Raw genomic sequence first — 21546 nt, 5'->3', positions numbered from 1 at the left:
GTTGATAGATACTTGTCATACGGTTGTAATTTGGTTGCAAAGGAAGAGGATGCTTTGCTGCGACATGACTTTGACTGCCATGTTGAAGCTGTGCTGTGTGTCTGTGAGTCAGGACAGCCATATTCAGTGTCCAGTGCCCAACCTGGACGCATCAGCTGTATCAGGGGTTCCCGAGTGGTGAAGAGTCGCTGCAGACCCTGGTTCGATTCCAGGCTGTATCGCAAGCGGCCGTGATTTGGAATCCCATAGGACGGCACACGATTGGCCCAGCGCCGTTTGGCCGGGGTAGTAAATAAGAATTTGTTCTTAACTGACTTGCTTAGTTTGATAAAATGTTTTAAATGAAAGGGTATTATAGTGTGCCCCAGAGCTACCCTAACTAACCCGGAACTTTATTCCGTTTCTGCAACTTTCTCTCTGCCTGCCCTGCATTGAATAATTCACCACCACCTCCCTTCATCGTTTGTTCAGGGGAAAGGAGTGTATCTGTGTGAGAAGGCTTCCCTGCCCGTGTGTGGCCTACTGTATGAGAGGGATACACACTGCAACAGTTTGTTTGAACGTGCAGAACCAAGTCGGTAGTGGGTTCTTAACTTTTACGCTTTATATACAGCTGTACTGGCTTGGAAAGAAAGGGTTGATGCACGTCCAGCGGCTGGTTGTTACCCTGCTCCATTCTGAACCACAATTCCAGCAGAATTCTAGACTTTCCTAGTTCACTTGTCTATTGGCAGCGTCCCAAAAAACGTAGTGCAATATACACTTTAAAGGGAATCGTTTCCCTATAGATGTGAGATGGCCCTGTTTAGCTCTATCTGTCCTGTTCTTTGAGTGAGATGGTAAGATGGAGCCATGAGGGGGAGGCCTGGTCATCCTGGTGATGACCCCCATGTAGGGACATCACATTGACCTGACTGTGGACTGGAGGCAGAGGCTCATCATCTCTAATAGCAGTGTTACCACTGGAGTCCATTTGATGAGCGCCATTCCTATACTTCCACAAGCTGCTGCCTCCCAGTCTGCACATGGGCCCAATTCATTTGGAGTCCCAGGGGTGCTTTCTGCCTGTGATCCCCACTGAGCTCCTCTGGTCAGGGGGGCAGCATCCAGGGGTGAAAGGTTGAGGGGAAAAGCGGGGGCGTTGGAGAGGAATATGCCATGGACCCTTTGCACGACAGCAGAGCAGTAAATCTATCAAACCACAAATACAGTGGGGCAAAAAAGTATTTAGGCAGCTACCAATTGTGCAAGTTCTCCCACTTAAAAAGATGAGAGAAGCCTGTAATTTTCATCATAGGTACACTTCAACTATGACAGACAAAATGAGAAAGAAAATCCAGAAAATCACATTGTAGGATTTTCAATGAATTTATTTGCAAATTATGGTGGAAAATAAGTATTTGGTCACCTACAAACAAGCAAGATTTCTGGCTCTCACAGACCTGTAACTTCTTCTTTAAGAGGCTCCTCTGTCCTCCACTCGTTACCTGTATTAATGGCACCTGTTTAAACTTGTTATCAGTATAAAAGACACCTGTCCACAAACTCAAACAGTCACACTCCAAACTCCACTATGGCCAAGACCAAAGAGCTGTCAAAGGACACCAGAAACAAAAATGTAGACCTGCACCAGGCAGGGAAGACTGAATCTGCAATAGGTAAGCAGCTTGGTTTGAAGAAATCAACTGTGGGAGCAATTATTAGGAAATGGAAGACATACAAGACTACTGATAATCTCCCTCGATCTGGGGCTCCACGCAAGTTCTCACCCCGTGGGGTCAAAATGATCACAAGAACGGTGAGCAAAAATCCCGGAACCACACGGGGGGACCTAGTGAATGACCTGCAGAGAGCTGGGACCAAAGTAACAAAGCCTACCATCAGTAACACACTACGCCGCCAGGGACTCAAATCCTGCAGTTCCAGACGTGTCCCCCTGCTTAAGCCAGTACATGTCCAGGCCTGTCTGAAGTTTGCTAGAGAGCATTTGGATGATCCAGAAGAAGATTGGGAGAATGTCATATGGTCAGATGAAACCAAAATATACAGTGCCTTGCGAAAGTATTCGCCCCCCTTGAACTTTGCGACCTTTTGCCACATTTCAGGCTTCAAACATAAAGATATAAAACTGTATTTTTTGTGAAGAATCAACAACAAGTGGGACACAATCATGAAGTGGAACAACATTTATTGGATATTTCAAACTTTTTTAACAAATCAAAAATTGAAAAATTGGGCGTGCAAAATTATTCAGCCCCTTTACTTTCAGTGCAGCAAACTCTCTCCAGAAGTTCAGTGAGGATCTCTGAATGATCCAATGTTGACCTAAATGACTAATGATGATAAATACAATCCACCTGTGTGTAATCAAGTCTCCGTATAAATGCACCTGCACTGTGATAATCTCAGAGGTACGTTAAAAGCGCAGAGAGCATCATGAAGAACAAGGAACACACCAGGCAGGTCCGAGATACTGTTGTGAAGAAGTTTAAAGCCGGATTTGGATACAAAAAGATTTCCCAAGCTTTAAACATCCCAAGGAGCACTGTGCAAGCGATAATATTGAAATGGAAGGAGTATCAGACCACTGCAAATCTACCAAGACCTGGCCGTCCCTCTAAACTTTCAGCTCATACAAGGAGAAGACTGATCAGAGATGCAGCCAAGAGGCCCATGATCACTCTGGATGAACTGCAGAGATCTACAGCTGAGGTGGGAGACTCTGTCCATAGGACAACAATCAGTCGTATATTGCCCAAATCTGGCCTTTATGGAAGAGTGGCAAGAAGAAAGCCATTTCTTAAAGATATCCATAAAAAGTGTCGTTTAAAGTTTGCCACAAGCCACCTGGGAGACACACCAAACATGTGGAAGAAGGTGCTCTGGTCAGATGAAACCAAAATTGAACTTTTTGGCAACAATGCAAAACGTTATGTTTGGCGTAAAAGCAACACAGCTGAACACACCATCCCCACTGTCAAACATGGTGGTGGCAGCATCATGGTTTGGGCCTGCTTTTCTTCAGCAGGGACAGGGAAGATGGTTAAAATTGATGGGAAGATGGATGGAGCCAAATACAGGACCATTCTGGAAGAAAACCTGGGGGAATCTGCAAAAGACCTGAGACTGGGACGGAGATTTGTCTTCCAACAAGACAATGATCCAAAACATAAAGCAAAATCTACAATGGAATGGTTCAAAAATAAACATATCCAGGTGTTAGAATGGCCAAGTCAAAGTCCAGACCTGAATCCAATCGAGAATCTGTGGAAAGAACTGAAAACTGCTGTTCACAAATGCTCTCCATCCAACCTCACTGAGCTTGAGCTGTTTTGCAAGGAGGAATGGGAAAAAAATTCAGTCTCTCGATGTGCAAAACTGATAGAGACACCCCAAGCGACTTACAGCTGTAATCGCAGCAAAAAGTGGCGCTACAAAGTATTAACTTGAGGGGGCTGAATAATTTTGCACGGCCAATTTTTCAGTTTTTGATTTGTTAAAAAAGTTTGAAATATCCAATAAATATCGTTCCACTTCATGATTGTGTCCCACTTGTTGTTGATTCTTCACAAACAAATACAGTTTTATATCTTTATGTTTGAAGCCTGAAATGTGGCAAAAGGTCGCAAAGTTCAAGAGGGCCGAATACTTTCGCAAGGCACTGTACATCATGTATCGTGAGATTTTGAGTGAAAACCTTCCATCAGCAAGGGCATTGAAGATGAAACGTGGCTGGGTCTTTCAGCATGACAATGATCCCAAACACACCGCCCGGGCAACGAAGGAGTGGCTTCGTAAGAAGCATTTCAAGGTCCTGGAGTGGCCTAGCCAGTGTCCAGATCTCAACCCCATAGAAAATCTTTGGAGGGAGTTGAAAGTCCGTGTTGCCCAGTAACAGCCCCAAAACATCACTGCTCTAGAGGAGATCTTTATGGAGGAATGGGCCAAAATACCAGCAACATTGTGTGAAAAAAAAGACTTACAGAAAACGTTTGACCTCTGTCATTGCCAACAAAGGGTATATAACAAAGTATTGAGATACACTTTGGTTATTGACCAAATACTTATTTTCCACCATAATTTGCAAATAAATTCATTAAAAATCCTACAATGTGATTTTCTGGATTTTCTTTTCTCATTTTGTCTGTCATAGTTGAAGTGTACCTATGATGAAAATTACAGGCCTCTCTCATCTTTTTAAGTGGGAGAACTTGCACAATTGGTGGCTGACTAAATACTTTTTTTGCCCCACTGTATATCATCCCCCCCGCTCAGTGATGTAATTTCAAGTGCAGAGCATTCCCCCTGGTGAAGCCTCACAGCAGCGTAGGATCTCTCTCTCTCTCTCTCTCTCTCACTCACTCTTTGCTGCTCACCCACTCCCCCCTCCCTTCCTTTCGCCCCTCCTCTCTCCCTCTTTGGCTCTCCCTCTTTGGCTCTCCCTCTCTGGCTCTCCCTCTCTTGCTCTCCCTCGCTGGCTCGATCCAGTGCAAGCTTTCTATCACCTCGCTCTGCTTAGCCACTGCAGCAGCAGCAGGGTTGGGGAAACTGGGGCTTGTGACAGCCCGGAATACAGCCCTGTGCAGCTGGAAGAGGTAAGGACTGCAGCAGAGGGACAAACCAAGAGAGAGAGAGAGGCAGGCAGGCAAAAGGAAACGGGTTGGGGATTGGGGGTGGAGAAGAAAGGCAATGCGAATGTGATAGAGGAGTCGTGAGGTGCTCTGAAGAGCGATGAGCGAGTCTGGATTTATTTGGAGCCAGAGGAGCAGAATCTCTCCACCATCCTCCCTCCTCGACACTATCAAAAACCAGCCCCCTCCTCCCATATCCCATCCCTCCCTCCCTCTCTTCACAGCATCACTAACCACAACCACTGAGCCTCCAGGCCATTGCTGATGCTTCCGAATCCCAGCCCGTCCTTCACCAGACTGCTCACTGTAGGTGGGGGCTGAATGAGGGGGAGAGGAGAGGGTTCATGGGGAGGGGCAAACCTGCTTCTGGAGCCTGCCATTTTATTGTTTTGGGGAGATTTTTAATTTCTCCATTTCTCATTTTCTCGTCACTGGTCCGCCTCCTCCTCGTCTTTATCCCTTTCTCTGGATTGAACATGCCAGCCACGGCAACGCGCCACGGCAACACGGCAACGCGCCACGGCAACGCAGCAGAAGAGAGGCTAATGTAGCTTCTGCATCATCTTATCCCCGTTTTTTTTATTTTTAGGAGCAGCTTTGCCTTGCTGCTCGTTTGTTTTTGATTCCTCCAGCGTCTCCCTCTCTGACTGTGGAGGATTTGTGCTTTATTCCTACCTGGACGGGCAGGTCGAGGATGTGGATACGTACGGCCACCCGTCACAACCCGATGGGCCGTCCCTGTTAAACGCTGCCTGCCGGTAAATTAAACATTTCCCGTTAATGTTAGGGGAGTAGCAGTCAAGGACGGGAGAGCCTAGTGCAGAAGATGGGGGTGGAAATATGTGGGTGGCAGGCAGGAGATAGAGAGATATTGTTCTTTTTATATTGCTTGTACAGATGATGTTGAATGGGCAGGGATATTTGCAAGTTATTTTATATGTTTGGCCTTGACTGTAATGGTCAGCTTGCTTTTGTACCAAATGTGCCAATGGATTATGTGCTTGTGTAGAGGTGTGCTTTTGCGTGTTCTGTGGACATGTGAATGAATTCCTGTTACCATGTGTACGCTTGTGTGGTACAACACACGTGTCTGCGTACATGTGTCTGCTGTATGTGTTTAACATGCATGTGCTTGACATTGTGTGTGTCTCTGTGTTCATGCGTTTGGATGATTGCTTTTCTATTCTTTCTCTGTGTGTTTATTTTTGACCCATTGTTTGCATTGATCTTTTAGTTTTTCACATGACTATGGTCATATGTTCAGCCTGAATACATCTCTGTGTGTGCTTGTACAGGTATTGTGTGTGTGTGTGTGTGTGTGTGGTGTGTGTGTGTGTGTGTGTGTGTGTACAGACATGTGACTGCATGTGTGTGTGTGTGTGTGTGTGTGTCTCTATGAATGTGGGCATCTATGATACTCTGCATGCATCTGTTAGTAGCCTATATTGTCACCCTAGATGACAGTACAAATGCATTGAGTGGCATGATCGTCCTGTACTGACAGCTCCCTTGTCCCTCAGCTTGGAGACTGGGTGGCAGAGAAGATGCTCATGGCTCGTGACACGTCCCGCGATGAGACGCAGAAGCTGCACAAGAAGTGGCTGAAGCACCAGGCCTTCATGGCCGAGCTGTCCCAGAACAAGGAGTGGCTGGAGAAGATCGAGAGGGTGAGTAGAGTAGAGTATAGTACTGCTGGGGCTCTACACAGAGGCGGAGGTGGGTATCTACCATGGGCTGATGCTCAGGAATGGGAAAGGGGAGACTGAGCTGGCTGATCTGTTGGTGGTGGTGGTAGAGTTTTGGGTGTGTGCGAGTTAGTGTCAACTCATTATTGCTATGTCATTTGTTTTGTTTGTAGGATAAAAATAAATACAAAGTTCCTTGTTACAATGTGATCAGACCAGTGTTTATGTTGTATATAATCAAATAATGACATTATCTGCAATATTTGTGGTTCGTAATGATTTGATTTGCTCTTAAAGGATTTATTTTACAAGTGATTATTTTTAAGCCTGTTTCGAGAGTGACACAGCTTAACGAGCACAAACTTGACGAGAATTGCCATCTGGTTTACCATTAGTTGAATTAAAGGACAATCACAGGCACTGAGAGTTGATGGTTGAGCGTGTCAGTGAATCGTTTCTAAGAGCTTTGATGAACCCAGAGATGCCCTGATGTGCCTATGAGCACAAACAGCTTTGCCTGAAATCGCCACTGGTCACATCACCACATCATATCTGTGGGCCCTGCCTGCCCTATCAGATTGATACAAACTGTAACATCAGTGGGATAATTGCTTTAGGCAAGTAGTACAAGTACACCCACTGGCTCGGACGTGGCTCATTATACCCTGCGATATCAATCCTATTCCCCCTAATCGGAGCAGGGCTGCACGAGATGCACATGGCGTGGGAAAGCGAATGTTTTCACCGAACGTTTGTACACTGTGCATTTGTACACTGTGCATCATGTACACTGTGCATTTGTACACTGTGCATTTGTACACTGTGCATTTGTACACTGTGCATTTGTACACTGTGCATTTGTACACTGTGCATTTGTACACTGTGCATCATGTACACTGTGCATCATGTACACTGTGCATCATGTACACTGTGCATCATGTACACTGTGCATTTGTACACTGTGCATTTGTACACTGTGCATTTGTACACTGTGCATTTGTACACTGTGCATTTGTACACTGTGCATTCGTACACTGTGCATTCGCACACTATGCATTCGTACACTGTGCATTCGTACACTGTGCAAATGGATTTGGGAACATGGTTGCCATTAGACCTAAGTATATCCAGAAGTGTAATATAGCAGTGGAGGCTGCTGAGGGGAGGGCGGCTCATAATAATGGCTGGAATGGAGTCAATGGAGTGGGATCAACCACATGGAAACCCCACCTTTGATGTGTTTGATGTCATTCCATTGACTCCATTCCAGGCATTATTAGAAGCCCCTCAGTGACGTCATAGAGGCTGAGTCTAAGTGGTACGATCCGTTTTGGATTCAAATTCAGGTCATCTGCATAGCTAGATACTGGAGTGTTATTGGAAGGTGCTTGCTGCTATGCAAGGGAACGATCGCTTGGAGGCACACCCATTGGCATGCCTATGATCTCAGTAGAATAATTGGCAGCATGTCATTTGTATACAGCTCCTCTTACAGTAAAGTATTTCTAGGTACAGTGTGATTAGCCACGTCTCCCAGCGATGCTGTGTATCCAAACAGAAACACAGTTTACTCCCCCGGGGCTCCGTCATAGCTTTGGTGGGAAAACAAATGAAACGCGGAGAGACAGGCACCCTAAATGCACCGTAACACAGCTGCAGTGTGTGTGTGTGTGTGTGTGTGTGTGTGTGTGTGTGTGTGTGTGTGTGTGTGTGTGTGTGTGTGTGTGTGTGTGTGTGTGTGTGTGTGTGTGTGTGTGTGTGTGTGTGTGTGTGTGTGTGTGTGTGTGTGTGTGTGTGTGTGTGTGTGTGTGTGTGTGTGTGTGTGTGTGTGTCATTTGAAACCATGTCAACTGGTGACCTGCTCTGTGTGTGAGAGAGTCTGGGGGTCGGAATGCCTGATATCTGAAAAATCCAATTAAAAATCAAATATTTATATTATGGATGACTCTAGGTCGGAATCCATTCATGTTTAGAACCATAGTGGTTCATGGATATACACTATCTTTGCTTGACAATTTCAAACTCAGACCAACGATTCAAGGATAATGACCAGGGTTTTGTTCTCAGATTGAGACATGAATATCGGATATGCCTTTGAAAGATCAGAGTATTTTAGAAAGAGTAGCCTTTGTTCTGAATATTTAAACCTACACTGCATATATATAAATCTGTAGGTATTATATATATTAACACTGTAGGCTATACCATAATATTGAATAACAGTGGAGAGGTTTCGTATTTGAAAACATTCTATTGTACTTACACAGCTTACATTTTTCTATGGAATCAGAATAGTTTGTAATACGGGCAGTTTTCACTGGTATTCTGTCTCATATATTTTCTCATCTGGGTTGGTACACTCTGAACTGCCTATAGATTTCCCTCAGTAACGGCAACACTTTGAGATCGCGGTACGTAGCCCTCTGTAAAGGGCAAGTTGGTGGTCTTATGTGAGTTCAAGGCTATTGCATAGAGCCAATGTATAGATAAAACTACCCAAAGATTTCCTGAGGGGACAGCCCTAGCAAGCTGGAGCTGTGATAAATCTGTTGGGTCAGCGCTAGTGTTACAACCATATTGGTTTGAGTTAGGGTGGTCCTGGGAAACATTATTTTCCCCCTCCTGGATTTTCATGAGCTGTGTTCTCTATCGAACAATTTACCCAAAGCAAATCGGTTATATATAGTTGAAGTCGGAAGTTTAAATACACCTTAGCCAAATACATTTAAACTCAGTTTTTCACAATTCCTGACATTTAATCCTAGTAAAAATATCCTGTCTTAGGTCAGTTAGGAACACCACTTTATTTTAAGAATATGAAAACATGTAAGAATAATAGTAGAGAGAATAATTTATTTCAGCTTTTATTTCTTTCATCACATTCCCAGTGGGTCAGAGGTTTACATATACTCAATTAATATTTGGTAGCATTGCCTTTAAATTGTTTAACTTGGGTCAAACATTTTGGGTAGCCTTCCACAAGCTTCCAACAATAAGATGGGTGAATTTTGGCCCATTCCTCCTGACAGAGCTGGTGTAACTGAGTCAGGTTTGTAGGCCTCTTTGCTCCAAATGCTTTTTCAGTTCTGCCCACAAATTATCTATAGGATTGAGGTCAGGGTTTTGTGATGGCCACTCCAATATCTTGACTTTGTTGTCCTTTTTGCCACAACTAAAGGAAGTATGCTTGGGGTCATTGTCCATTTGGAAGACACATTTGCGACCAAGCTTTAACTTCCTGACTGATGCCTTGAGATGTTGGTTCAATATATCCACATAATTTTCCGTCCTCATGATGTCATCTATTTTGTTTAGTGCACCAGTCCCTCCTGCAGCAAAGCACCCCCACAACATGATGCTGCCACCCCCATGTTTCACGGTTGGGATGGTGTTCTTCGGCTTGCAAGCCACCCCCTTTTTCCTCCAAACATAACGATGGTCATTATGGCCAAACAGTTCTATTTTTGCTCAGATCAGAGGACATTTCTCCAAAAGTACGATCTTTGTCCCCATGTGAAGTTGCAAACCGTAGTCTGGCTTTTTTTATGGCGGTTTGGGAGCAGTGGCTTCTTCCTTGCTGAGCGGCCTTTCAGGTTATGTCAATATAGCACTCGTTTTACTGTGGATATAGATACTTTTGTACCTGCTTCCTCCAGTATCTTCACAAGGTCCTTTGCTGTTGTTCTGGGATTGATTTGCACTTTTCACACCAAAGTACGTTCATCTCTAGGTGACAGAACGCATCTCCTTCCTGAGCGGTATGACGTTTGCGTGGTCCCATGGTGTTTATACTTGTGTACTATTGTTTGTACAGATGAACGTGGTACCTTCAGGCGTTTGGAAATTGCTCCCAAGGATGAACCAGACTTGTGGAGGTCTACAATTTTTTTCTGAGTTCTTGGCTGATTTCTTTAGATTTTCCCATGATGTCAAGCAAAGAGGACCTGCGTTTGAAGGTAGGCCTTGAAACACATCCACAGGTACACCTCCAATTGACTCAAATGATGTCAATTAGCCTATCAGAAGCTTTTAAAGCCATGACATAATTTTCTGGAATTTTGCAAGCTGTTTGAATGCACAGTCAACTTGTAAACTTCTGACCCACCGGAATTGTGATACAGTGAATTATATGTGGAATAATCTGTCTGTAAACAATTGCTGGAAAAATGACTTGTGTCATGCACAAAGTAGATGTCCTAACCGAATTGCCAAACTATAGTTTGTTAAGAAGAAATGTGTGGAGTGGTTGAAAAACGAGTTTTAATGACTCCAACCTAAGTGTATGTAAACTGACTTCAACTGTATGAAAGGGTCTAGGACTGTCTTCAAGGTTTTGAGTAGCTAAAGTATAGGCCTTTATAGCAGCTAGAATCTCTGGTGTTACTGAACGCCCCAGCCTTTTGATGCAGGTGACCCTCTTACCCTGTAACTGTCAGGTGATTTACATTTTTATGTGGTGGATTTTCTCCCTGACATCACATGCCCGGCAGCTATTGGAAGGTGCAACTTTGCCAAGTGGACGGATATGTGCCCGAGCTTGCACTGGTTGCCAGGCAACAGCCTGTCCCCTCCCAGAATACCTCATGTATGAAGGTAATTTGTCCTGCTTCTCTCCCATATCTCTGAAACCAGGAAGTGAAACCAGCAGGAAGTGACATGTTAAAGGGCTACCGTGAAGAGTATCATAAAATATTTGACTGTACAGATAAAGGATGAAAAATTGTGAAAATGTTCTGGAAAGAGCATCTGCTAAATGACTAAAATGTGAGAAAATGTCCTATAAATAGTGGTGTTAATTACATGGATCTGATGCAGGTGAGAAGACTGGATGTGAGAACAACCCGTGTCTGTGGGTGTCTTAACCTAATTTTGGAAGTGCAGAATTGAATATTTAAAGGGGGGGGGGGGGATTGTAATCATTGGATTGTCCCTGCAGTGTGGAACTTTTTATAAATGGGGCCTGCCACTGTTTCTCTCAAAGCTGTTGCTACCCAAAGCCCAATGGGCTCTTATTTCCTCTTTCCCCTCGTTTCTCAGTGATTTCATTGTCCCCTTACTATTTTACAAGGGACCTCCGGGACAAGTTACAAAAGTGACTCTCTCTTTTTGTTTCGGTGTGTGTGTGTGTGTGGTGTTTGCATTGAGCATGCGTGCATGCGTGTGTGTGTTCGGGATTATGTATGATGGAAAGTAGTCATCATTACCAGTAGCTACCCTGACACTACATTAATAGTGATGCCATAACAACAACATAAGCACTGCATTTTATAATTGTATCTCCATCTGTTTAGGTCCCTGGCGTCCCACGACTAGCATCCTACACACACACTCACCCTCTTTTCTTAACCCCTTTGGGAGTAGAGTTTGACCCATGTGTTTTTGCCGGCGCTGCAATATAAAGGGGCTTGTGAGCCGAGAGGGAGAGTGAGCAGAGAGCAGGCAGAGATGGAGAACAGTCAGAGCCTCCTCAACTACAGCACATAGCAGGGAGGTAGAGGGAGGCAGATAGACAATTATGTCATACAGTTCCATGTTCCAACACTGTCAGGACATTGCTAATACCCAGCTATCACAGTGTCCTCATAACGGTTTGTGGAACATTGCTAATACCCAGCTATCACAGTGTCCTCATAACGGTTTGTGGAACATTGCTAATACCCAGCTATCACAGTGTCCTCATAACGGTTTGTGGAACATTGTTGAAACGCTGTGGCACCGATTCTTCACAATATATTGGCTACATTTTTGCTTTTGTTAATACAGGATACTGTGCTACAATATTACGGGAAAGCCAAGTGTATTATGTAGGCTTGTGAAGTTGAACCAGTGGTAGGCGCGACCTGTGCACAGTCAAAAGAAAATGCCATGCTTGCTAACTTAGTTAGCTATGTGATTAAATGGAACTGTTATAGACTGGTTTTTTTTTATTATTATTTTTTTTACAAGCAAGATAAATAAACATTCACACTGTACTGAGTGAATTAACAAAAACAATCAGGATTATGAATTAGGCTGCTTGAGTAGGTTGGAACAACCTGCCTGCACATTGCTGGAAGTACAATAGACCAGTGCATTCAGAAAGTATTCTCACCCCTTGACTTTTTCCACATTTTGTTGCGTTACAGCCTGAATTTAAAATGGATGAAATAGAAATTTGGTGTCACTGGCTCTAGACACAATACCCCATAATGTCAAAGTGGAAGTATGTTTTTAGACATTTTTAAACATGAATTAAAAATGAAAAGCTGAAATGTCTTGGGTCGATAAGTGTTCAACCCCTTTGTTATTACAAGCCTAATAAGGAGTAAAAATGTGCCTAACAAGTCATACTAAGTTGCATGGACTCTATGCTGTCAATAATCATGTTTTAACATGATTCTTAAATGACTACCTCACTTCTTTACCTCACACATACTGTACAATTATCTGTAAGGTCCCTCAGTGAAGCAATGAATTTCAAACAGAGATTCAACCACAAAGACAAGGAAGGTTTTCCACTGCCTAGGAAAGGAAGGCACCTATTGGATGGATTGGGTAGAAAGAAGCAGGCATTGAATATCAAATGTTATTTGTCACATGCGCTGAATACAACAGTGAAATGCTTACTTACAAGACTTTAACCAACAGTGCAGTTTTAAGAAAAATAAGTGTTAAGTAAAAAATAAAATAACAAATCATTAAAGAACAGGAGTAAAATAACAGTATTGAGGCTATATACAGGGGGTACCGGTATAGAGTCAATGTGTGGGGGCACCGGAATATCCCTTTGAGCATGGTGAAGTTATTAATTATACTTTTGATGGTGTATCAATTATACACCCAATCACTATAAAGATACAGCCTTCCTAACTCAGTTGCCGAAGAGGAAGGAATATTCCAAAACATGCATATTCCAAAACATGTTTGCAATAAAAAAAAGTACAACTGCCAAAAGGAATTAACTTTACGTTCTGAATGCAAAGTGTTATGTTTGAGACAAATCCAACACAATCCATCACTGAGTACCACTCTTCATATTTTCAAGTATGGTGGTGGCTGCATCGTGTTATGGGTATTCTTGTCATCGGCAAGGACTAGGGTGTTTTTTAGGATAAAAATAAACGGAATAGAGCTAAGCACAGGTAAAATCCTAGAGGTAAACCTTGTTCAGTCTGTTTTCCATCAGACACTGGGAGACAAATTCACCTTTCAACAGGACAATAACCTAAAAAATTCTGCAACATTGAAAGTCCCCAAGAACACAGTGGCTTACATCATTCTTAAATGGAGAAGTTTGGAACCACCAAGACTCTTCCTAGAGCTGGCCGCTCGGCCAAATTGAGAAATCAGGGGAGAAGGGCCTTGGTCAGAGAGGTCACCAAGAACCCGATTGTCACTCTGACAGAGTTCCTCTGTGGAGATGGGAGAGCTGTCCAGAAGGACAACCATCTCTGCAGCACTCCACCAATCAGGCCTTTATGGTAGAGTGGCCAGACGGAAGCCACTCCTCAGTAAAATGCACATGAGGCATGAGAAACAAGATACTCTGGTCTGATGAAACCAAGATTGAACTCTTTGGGCTGAATGCAAAGCGTCAGGTCTGGATGAAACCTGGCACCATCCCTACGGTGAAGCATCATGCTGTGGGGATGTTTTTCAGCTGCAGGGACTGGGAGACTAGTCAGAATCAAGGGAAAGATGAATGGAGAAAAGTAAAGAGAAATCCTTGATGAAAACCTGCTCCGGAGCGCTCAAGTCCTCAGACTGGGGCGAAGGTTCACCTTTCAACAGGACAATGACCCTAAGCACACTGCCAAGACAATGCAGGAATGGTTTCGGGACAAGTCTCTGAATGTCCTTGAGTAGCCCAGCCAGATTCCAAACTTGAACCCGATAGAACATCTCTGGTGAGACCTCAAAATAGCTGTTCAGCGACGCTCCCTATCCAACCTGACAGAGCTTAAGAGGATCTGCAGAGAAGAATGGGAGAAACTCTCCAAATGAGGTGTGTCAAGCTTGTAGCGTCATACCCAAGAAGACTCCAGGCTGTAATTGCTGCCAAAGGTGCTTCAACAAAGTACTGAGTAAAGGGTCTGAATACTTATATATAAATGTGATATTTCAGTTGTTGTTTTTTTATACATTTACAAAAATGTCTAAAAACCTGTATTTGGTTTGTCATTATGGGGTATTATGTGTAGAATGATGAGGGAAAAAAACACTTTAATACATTTTTGAATAAGCCTGTAACAAAATGTGGAAAAAGTCAAGGGGCCTGAATACTTTCCGAATGCACTGTAATTTAGATATTTCTGTATTTTATTTTCAATACATTTGCAAAGAAATTCCACCCAAAAATACTAAAATGAATCAGTTTTGAGTTCTGGCTGCAACACAACAAAATGTGGACTAGGTCAAACGGTATGAATACTTTCTGAATGCACTATAGCTTCTGTGGTAGGTCAAAGCTGTGTGCTGGAAAACGTTGTTAGAGTATGGGTGAAATACTCATCGTGGTGCTCATGTGAATTTCATTTATTTTTCGGCTTCAGACCAATGCCTACTTCTCACATGAAACATATTTGTTTTTGTTTTTAATAGGCCATGGTATTTGCACTGATATTGGGGCTAGGCCTACTGTAAATTGCAGTCTGGGCATTGACATGCCAAACGTAGTCAGTAAGTAAGATTAAATTGACTAGGCCTAAAAAGACAGTGTATAATTCTAATCACAATTATAATTAAACGAAACAACTTATTTTAAATAGGCTATCTCTAAATATACTTACAGTCACTATCATTTCTCCCCGCGGTTGTATAATACGGACAAGTATTGGGGGGTGGCATAGTCTAAGGACTATGGAGGGTTTTACGGACACCCAAACTTTTCACAGGAGCTGGATAGAAATCCAATACAGTATAAAGAGAAAGGGGGAATGTCCACACACCGTTATACCACTCGCAAATGTCACGTTTTCTAAACATCCTGGAACCATCTTGCAGATCATATTTGCACATCTCCAGAAATAGCAGACAAAATTGCATTTGAGCCGTGGACGCTCTCACCGTTAACCTATGGAAGGTGATCATATCATGAACCGCATCTCTCGTTCCGTGAGCACAAGGCAATATGTGCACACGTACAGTAGGCCTAAGGGCTCTTAGGCAGAAGGATGCCTGACTGTTTTGCTGCTCTTGATATTTTCATAATACACCGGTTATAGGCTACTGATTACGCTACTGTGCGCCTCCGCTGGCAAAATCGATGTGAAAACCAATTGCGGTACTGCTAAGACCAGCTTTCGGTGAGTCTTAAGTATCACCAGGAGCGCTGCAAAATATTGGCACATTGGCGCACGTTTTTAGGGTCACGGCTCAAATATTTCCACCCCTCCCACCTCAGCGCAAGCTGATATAAGACAGGTAAATGACCAACTCTGCCACCAGGGTTGGAAAATAGAAGAGCGCAGGCTTTTACAAGTCGATATTGCCAAAGAGCGTTTGACACTAGCAACACCCTTAACGCCAGCCGGATGTAGAGCCCAAAGAGCGTGCGTTTGACACTAGCGACACCCTTAACGCCACCCGGATATAGAGCCCAAAGAGTTATATACTGGCCTGGGCGACGCTCAAAGCCAGGTTTGCACGCTCAACCGATTGACGGCGCGCGACAACAATCTCTAACATGTTTCTTTACTTCCCCAGGTGATCAACCATCAAAAGGACATCACTATCCACACACAAATATCCCATGAATAAATGTGCTTCTCAGAATCAGTTTCATAGACAATGTCTGGCTTCATTATAAGGCATGGCTTTAGATCAAGTGACGAAGAACGTAGGACAGTCTTCACAAAGCTTGACATTTCCTTCAAAACACTCGTTGATACATGTTGGCTCCTCTTGGTGCCTGCTGGCCATTGCCCCCCCCCCCCCAGCCGAATCACGTGACTGTGTCTGGTCCTCCCAGGCAGATGTATGCCTCCAGGCCTTCACACATGGAGTAATATTGACACATGGACACAACCAGCCAAACGCGATGGCCACACTTTATGTAATTGACATTCAATAACAGATTGGTATTGCGTACGTGATCTCGTAGTGATGATTCTTTTTTTTCCCCGTTGCCATCTGTTATTTTTCTGTGGTCATTATAGTAATTCTCCTTTTCCCCTGTCCTTTGGTTACAAGCAACTTGTTTTCAACATTATACTGCCAACATCTACGAGGTGGGTAGAGTACCCATGCTGCCCCACTCATCTGGAGATCAAAAAAGCAACATATGCATCCGGAGCTATTTTGGCACTGTTGGGAGTGCAGCTGTGGTGTGGTCTCCAAATGAGGACATCCTTTGTGTGGGCAGATCATGAGAAGGCCGACCGAGAGGGATCAGAGGGAAGAGGATGCTCCACTGATGGTGCGGCCGTTAAGCACAGTAGCCCAGCAAATGTCCTCCCAACTGGAATAATGCAATAGAGATATTTCAATGCATTCTTGTTCTGAGCCTTGAGCAGAAACCGTTATGTGCTTCAGAGGAACGAGACGCTGATGTTTTTAACTGAGCACAAAGTGAATTAACTAACTAGCGTTTCAATCATTCCCCATGAAATGCACACTTATCTCCAATCAGTGAATTACATTAAAGGGGTTTAAAATGCAAATAGATTAGTTTTTTTCCCGACCGGTCCTATAGACTCTTTATGGTGCCTTGGGGAAACGGTGACAGAGAATGAATTACTGTGTGTGTGTGTGTGTGTGTGTGTGGGGGGGGGGGGGGGGGGGTGTGATCATGGGTAGGTTAAATCTCCTCTTCGGTCGTCATTGGCTGATGTGTCTCCCTGGCGGTGATTATGATTGCGTAGTTTACAACCCCCAGTGCTCGGGAACACTTGTGTGCACTCAGGCGCACAGGACAGAGCTGGAGAGAGGTGGAGGGATGAGAAGATAGAGGAAGGAATAAAGCACATATGTTGGGAGAGAGAGAGAAAGAGAGAGAGAGCGTGGGGGGTGGCAGAGTGCTGCAGAGAAAGGGAGCAAGTGTATGTCTGTCTGCCTCTCCCCTCTCTGAGTCTGTGATGGTGTGTCATGGCAGGCAGCAACTCAGTGTGCTCTCCTCTCATTCGCTGGCTGAGTCTCTGGGGTTGCGGTTGTTATGCGATTACGTTGGGCTTACTGGAAATAATCTGTATCTATTCTGAAAACACCTGAGAGTGAAATGAATGAAATCAACAAGAGATGAGTCAAACCTGAAATCCTCCAAACCAAACCGATGAAGACAGACAAAGGAGAGATCCGTACCAGATTATTCTATCAGGATGTAAAATGATGATAAGAGAAGCGCATTTTTATCTGTGAGCCCTGACCTCTAAAGTTGAAGTGGTTTTCTGGGCTGCCAGGGCCGAGCCAGCCCTTTAACCCAATTTGATGTGCACTGATGGGCCAGAGTCAGGAGCAGCTGATCTGGAGCACAGGCTATAGCACTCAGGCCTCTTAAAGGTGTACCACTGAATTACAGCTCATGCTTACAAGCTAACAATGGTAGACAAATAGAACATTTTCTTTGGCATTTAATGTGGTTGCTTAGAATCCATTTTATTTACCTGCCAGATTAAGGATATAGGGAAACCATAGCCAACGCCATATCAATCAAATTTACATCAGCACGTGTCACAAAGTGCTTAAATGTATGTTCCGATATGGTGAACTGCCAACGTGGTAATCACAAATTGCTGCTGGCTATGAACTATTTACAGAATGATTTCAATGGAAAAAATCCAATGTTTGTGGCAGTAGATTGTTTATGACCCCATGTTCCATAAGTGATATAAATATGACTTTATTTTCAAGTTATTATAATTTCCACTCATCAATGTCTCCCTTTATCTCTCTGCTCCCCTCCTCATGCTCCCCTCCTCATGTTCCCTCTCCCTTACCCTAACCTTCCACCCCCCATTCTACTTCTCTCTCTCAACGTCTTCTTCCTATCCTACACCTGCCCTCTCCACCCCCCACTACCCTCCCTCTCCATCCTCCAGGAGGGCCAGCAGTTGATCCAGGAGAAGCCCGAGCTGAGCCCGGTGGTACGGCGGAAGCTGGGGGAGATCCGGGAGTGTTGGCAGGACCTGGAGAGCACCACCCAGGCCAAGGCCCGCCAGCTGTTTGAAGCCAACCGGGCCGACCTGCTGGTGCAGAGCTACGTCAGCCTGGACCATCGGCTGCACCAGCTGGAGGGACAACTGTGCTACGTGGACCAGGGTCAGGACCTGACCAGCGTCAACAAGCAGCTCAAGAAGCTCCAGGTCTCTTCCACTTCAGTATATGATCCAACTACTGTTACAGTTTTTGTTTTTTGTGATCAGTTTAGAATAGTTGGGAAATATCGTTGGGTGTGGTGTTGCTATGGTATCTTAGTTAGGTTTAAGCTGTTGAATATCGCAGTGTATCTCTATATATAAAAACCTAGGGTTGTTCTGTGTGAATTACTAATCCTTTATCATCCATTTTCTCTGAATACCTTGCTGTTTTCTCTTCATTTACGTGCCTTAAATGAGCCAGGCTGCCATAGGCTTTTGTTTAACAAGAGCAATTGGCACTCAACGCGTCACCAGTAAGCTTGGCCTGCACTCCCAATGTGCTGTCATTGGAGAGTCAGACCATTCCACCCAAAGCATGGCTCTACAATACATACGGGGTTAAAGTAACTGTCCAGTGTTTCCAGACTTCTATGAAATATAACCTATAATTAATTACAATATGAGTTAAATAATTGTGTATGTTAAAAAGCAGCTTTTCTGTGTTGGAATAGTGTGGGTGTACCCCAACAACAGAAGGGTGAGGGGCGTATACCGGTCCTAAAAAATATTCATGCTAGTAGACCACTGATTGGCCAGCTCATCCTCCTCAGGAAATAGCAAGCATTTTATAAACGGTCTGTTTGGGATACAAGTTTGAGGTGTTTAAAAAAAAAGAAGGTGTTTTAGAAACGTTATTTTATTCTTATATGAGTATAGGATGAGTCAAAAACATTATCTGGGTATGAGTTAACAGAATATGAACTGTTAAAAGTGAGATTTTCACTGGACAATTACTTTTAGACCAAATGTAGCCTATGCTACATGTTAACAAACACTAATGTTGATGCTAGCCAACAACCGATACAGTAGGAAGAGGTTCATGTTTTTTCCTGTCCAGGATGCTCTACCCCTGTTCTGTCACTACTACTGGATCCCATCCCACAGCTTATCATTTCATCATGCGTCTCTCATTCTCCTCTCCAACAGCATGCTGCCGCTAAGGGCTGCTTTACAGTTCCATTTCAGCCTGCCATTGTGCTTTGTGTACAGTACGCTCCATCACCCAACCTCCATCCAGGGGTACAGTACCCTTTTCACTTCAGTTCATTTCTCTCATGGGTACTCTTCTTTCCTTTCTTCCTTTCCTTTCATTTCCTTTCCTTTCCTTTCTTTAACCTACCTGTCTTTTCCTTCTTTCTCTCCTCATTTCTTTCTTTATCCCTTTCGTACTATAGTTTTGATATTGTTTTGATCTTTCTTTCCACTTCCCTCCATCCACTACCTCATCCTGTCCTGCTGCTCCTTCTGTGATCTATGGTGTGAGCAGAATCACTGTCTCATCCTTGAAACTCTAACCTTTCGCTTCACAAATCTCCACTCGACTGTGCGAAATTGTCCTGTCTGTCAATTCAAGGACCATTTCAGTCAAAGTCAGAAATAATGTTCAATTCCCATGTTTTATTTTATTTCTCTAAAGTGGTGATTCAATGCATACGTGTTGGGGTAACATTTTGTGTATAAGCCAATCGAGAGCGTGCGTATTCCCGTGCTAGTCTCTGATATGTGTCTCTGAGAATGTCAAGGGATTCATTTAACCAGATAGAAGGTACCGAGGCAGCCGTCCCGAAGGCTCTTTTCCTCCCAATTCCTAAGAAGTCAAATCGTCATGTGAATTCGTATGAGATTGATCGGCCCTCATTCTGCCTCCTACTCTAATTCACTTTACCATGGCACTCATACAGCAGCTCTTTGCATCTGGCCCACTTTTCAAATTAGTTATTGACACAACTCCACCTCCCTGGTGATCTTAACCTGATGTTTCTGTCCCAAAATGAGTGTCACCGCCTTAGTGAGAATCACCATTCCCCTCTGAATTACCTAACAGCTATATGGCCACTCTGGAGGAGTAATTGCTTTGTAGTCAATTGCGGTAGATCTAACAGCTATCATCCAAACACTTCTCATACATTGTTATGACAGACTGACAGACTTATCATGTACACCTAGGAAAGCCATGGATTTCCTAGGTGGCCGACTCCCGAGTTGGATGTTACCAGGATATTTTGGTGAGAGGTGATTGATACAGGGACCGATGTATGCTCTCCATACTCACCAGGCCTCTCGCTGTCCCGTGGACTTCCTCCCTCTCTTTAGTTCCTAACCTCTCTGTCCTCCCTCTCTCCCTCCTCCCTTCACTCACCCCTCCTCAAACGCTTCAATTCCATCCCCCTTTGCTTCCATTCTATCTCCTCTCTCACTCCCTGTCCATTCCCTCGCTCCCTCTCTCCAGACGATGGAGTGTCAGATGGAGGAGTGGTATAAGGAGGTGGGGGAGCTGCAGGTGGCGGCGGCCTCCATCCCCCAGCAGGGCCAGGTCATGGAGACGGTCGGTGAGCGCCAGGCCGCCGTGGAGACGCGCATCGTCCGCCTTATCGAGCCGCTCAAGGAGCGACGGCGCATCCTTCTGGCCTCCAAGGAGGTTCACCAAGTGGGCCGGGACCTGGAGGACGAGATAGTGAGTGGCCGTCCTGATCCTCCTCCGATTATACCCACACACACACCACGCACACTTACAGACACTTAGAGACATGTGACTTACAAGTGTCATCGGGTAAAAGTGTTGCTTAAGTTGGTGACTAACCCCCTTTCTTGTTTGTGAAAGGCGTTATCTTGATAAAAGATGTTATGTAACACTAAACTGATGCAGTGCCATGCTGGTGATAACCATCAAAGTTACCAGTGTTCGCAAGTGCTCCTTTGCTAGTTTCACTTGTGATGTGTTTGCAGCTGTGGGTGCAGGAGCGGCTGCCTGCCGCCACGTCTCAGGAGCACGGCTCCAGTCTCCAGGCTGTGCAGCAGCTCATGAAGAAGAACCAGGTGAGTGACAGCTAGCTGAGGCTAATCACACCGTTACAGTACATGCCTATCATACTGTAACATATCTAACTGGACATCGTC

The 21546-nt window shown here is 44.3% G+C and overlaps 1 protein-coding gene across 1 annotated transcript in view; it reads left to right on the top strand.

Moving 5' to 3' along the window:
- The window catches only part of LOC139382470 (spectrin beta chain, non-erythrocytic 4-like), a 68161-nt gene that overhangs the window by 36703 nt on the left and 9912 nt on the right, over nucleotides 1–21546 (top strand). Inside the window, exons 19-22 of the mRNA XM_071126537.1 lie at nucleotides 6152–6298; nucleotides 18331–18594; nucleotides 20879–21103; nucleotides 21376–21465. Coding sequence (XP_070982638.1) covers nucleotides 6152–6298; nucleotides 18331–18594; nucleotides 20879–21103; nucleotides 21376–21465 — 726 coding nt within the window. The remainder of the gene's footprint in view (nucleotides 1–6151; nucleotides 6299–18330; nucleotides 18595–20878; nucleotides 21104–21375; nucleotides 21466–21546) is intronic.

The sequence above is a fragment of the Oncorhynchus clarkii genome, chromosome 24 (genome assembly GCF_045791955.1).
Source record: "Oncorhynchus clarkii lewisi isolate Uvic-CL-2024 chromosome 24, UVic_Ocla_1.0, whole genome shotgun sequence".
Classification (NCBI taxonomy): domain Eukaryota; kingdom Metazoa; phylum Chordata; class Actinopteri; order Salmoniformes; family Salmonidae; genus Oncorhynchus; species Oncorhynchus clarkii.
The sequence above is the reverse complement of the archived record's forward strand: the minus strand, read 5'-3'. Positions and strand labels throughout refer to the sequence as shown.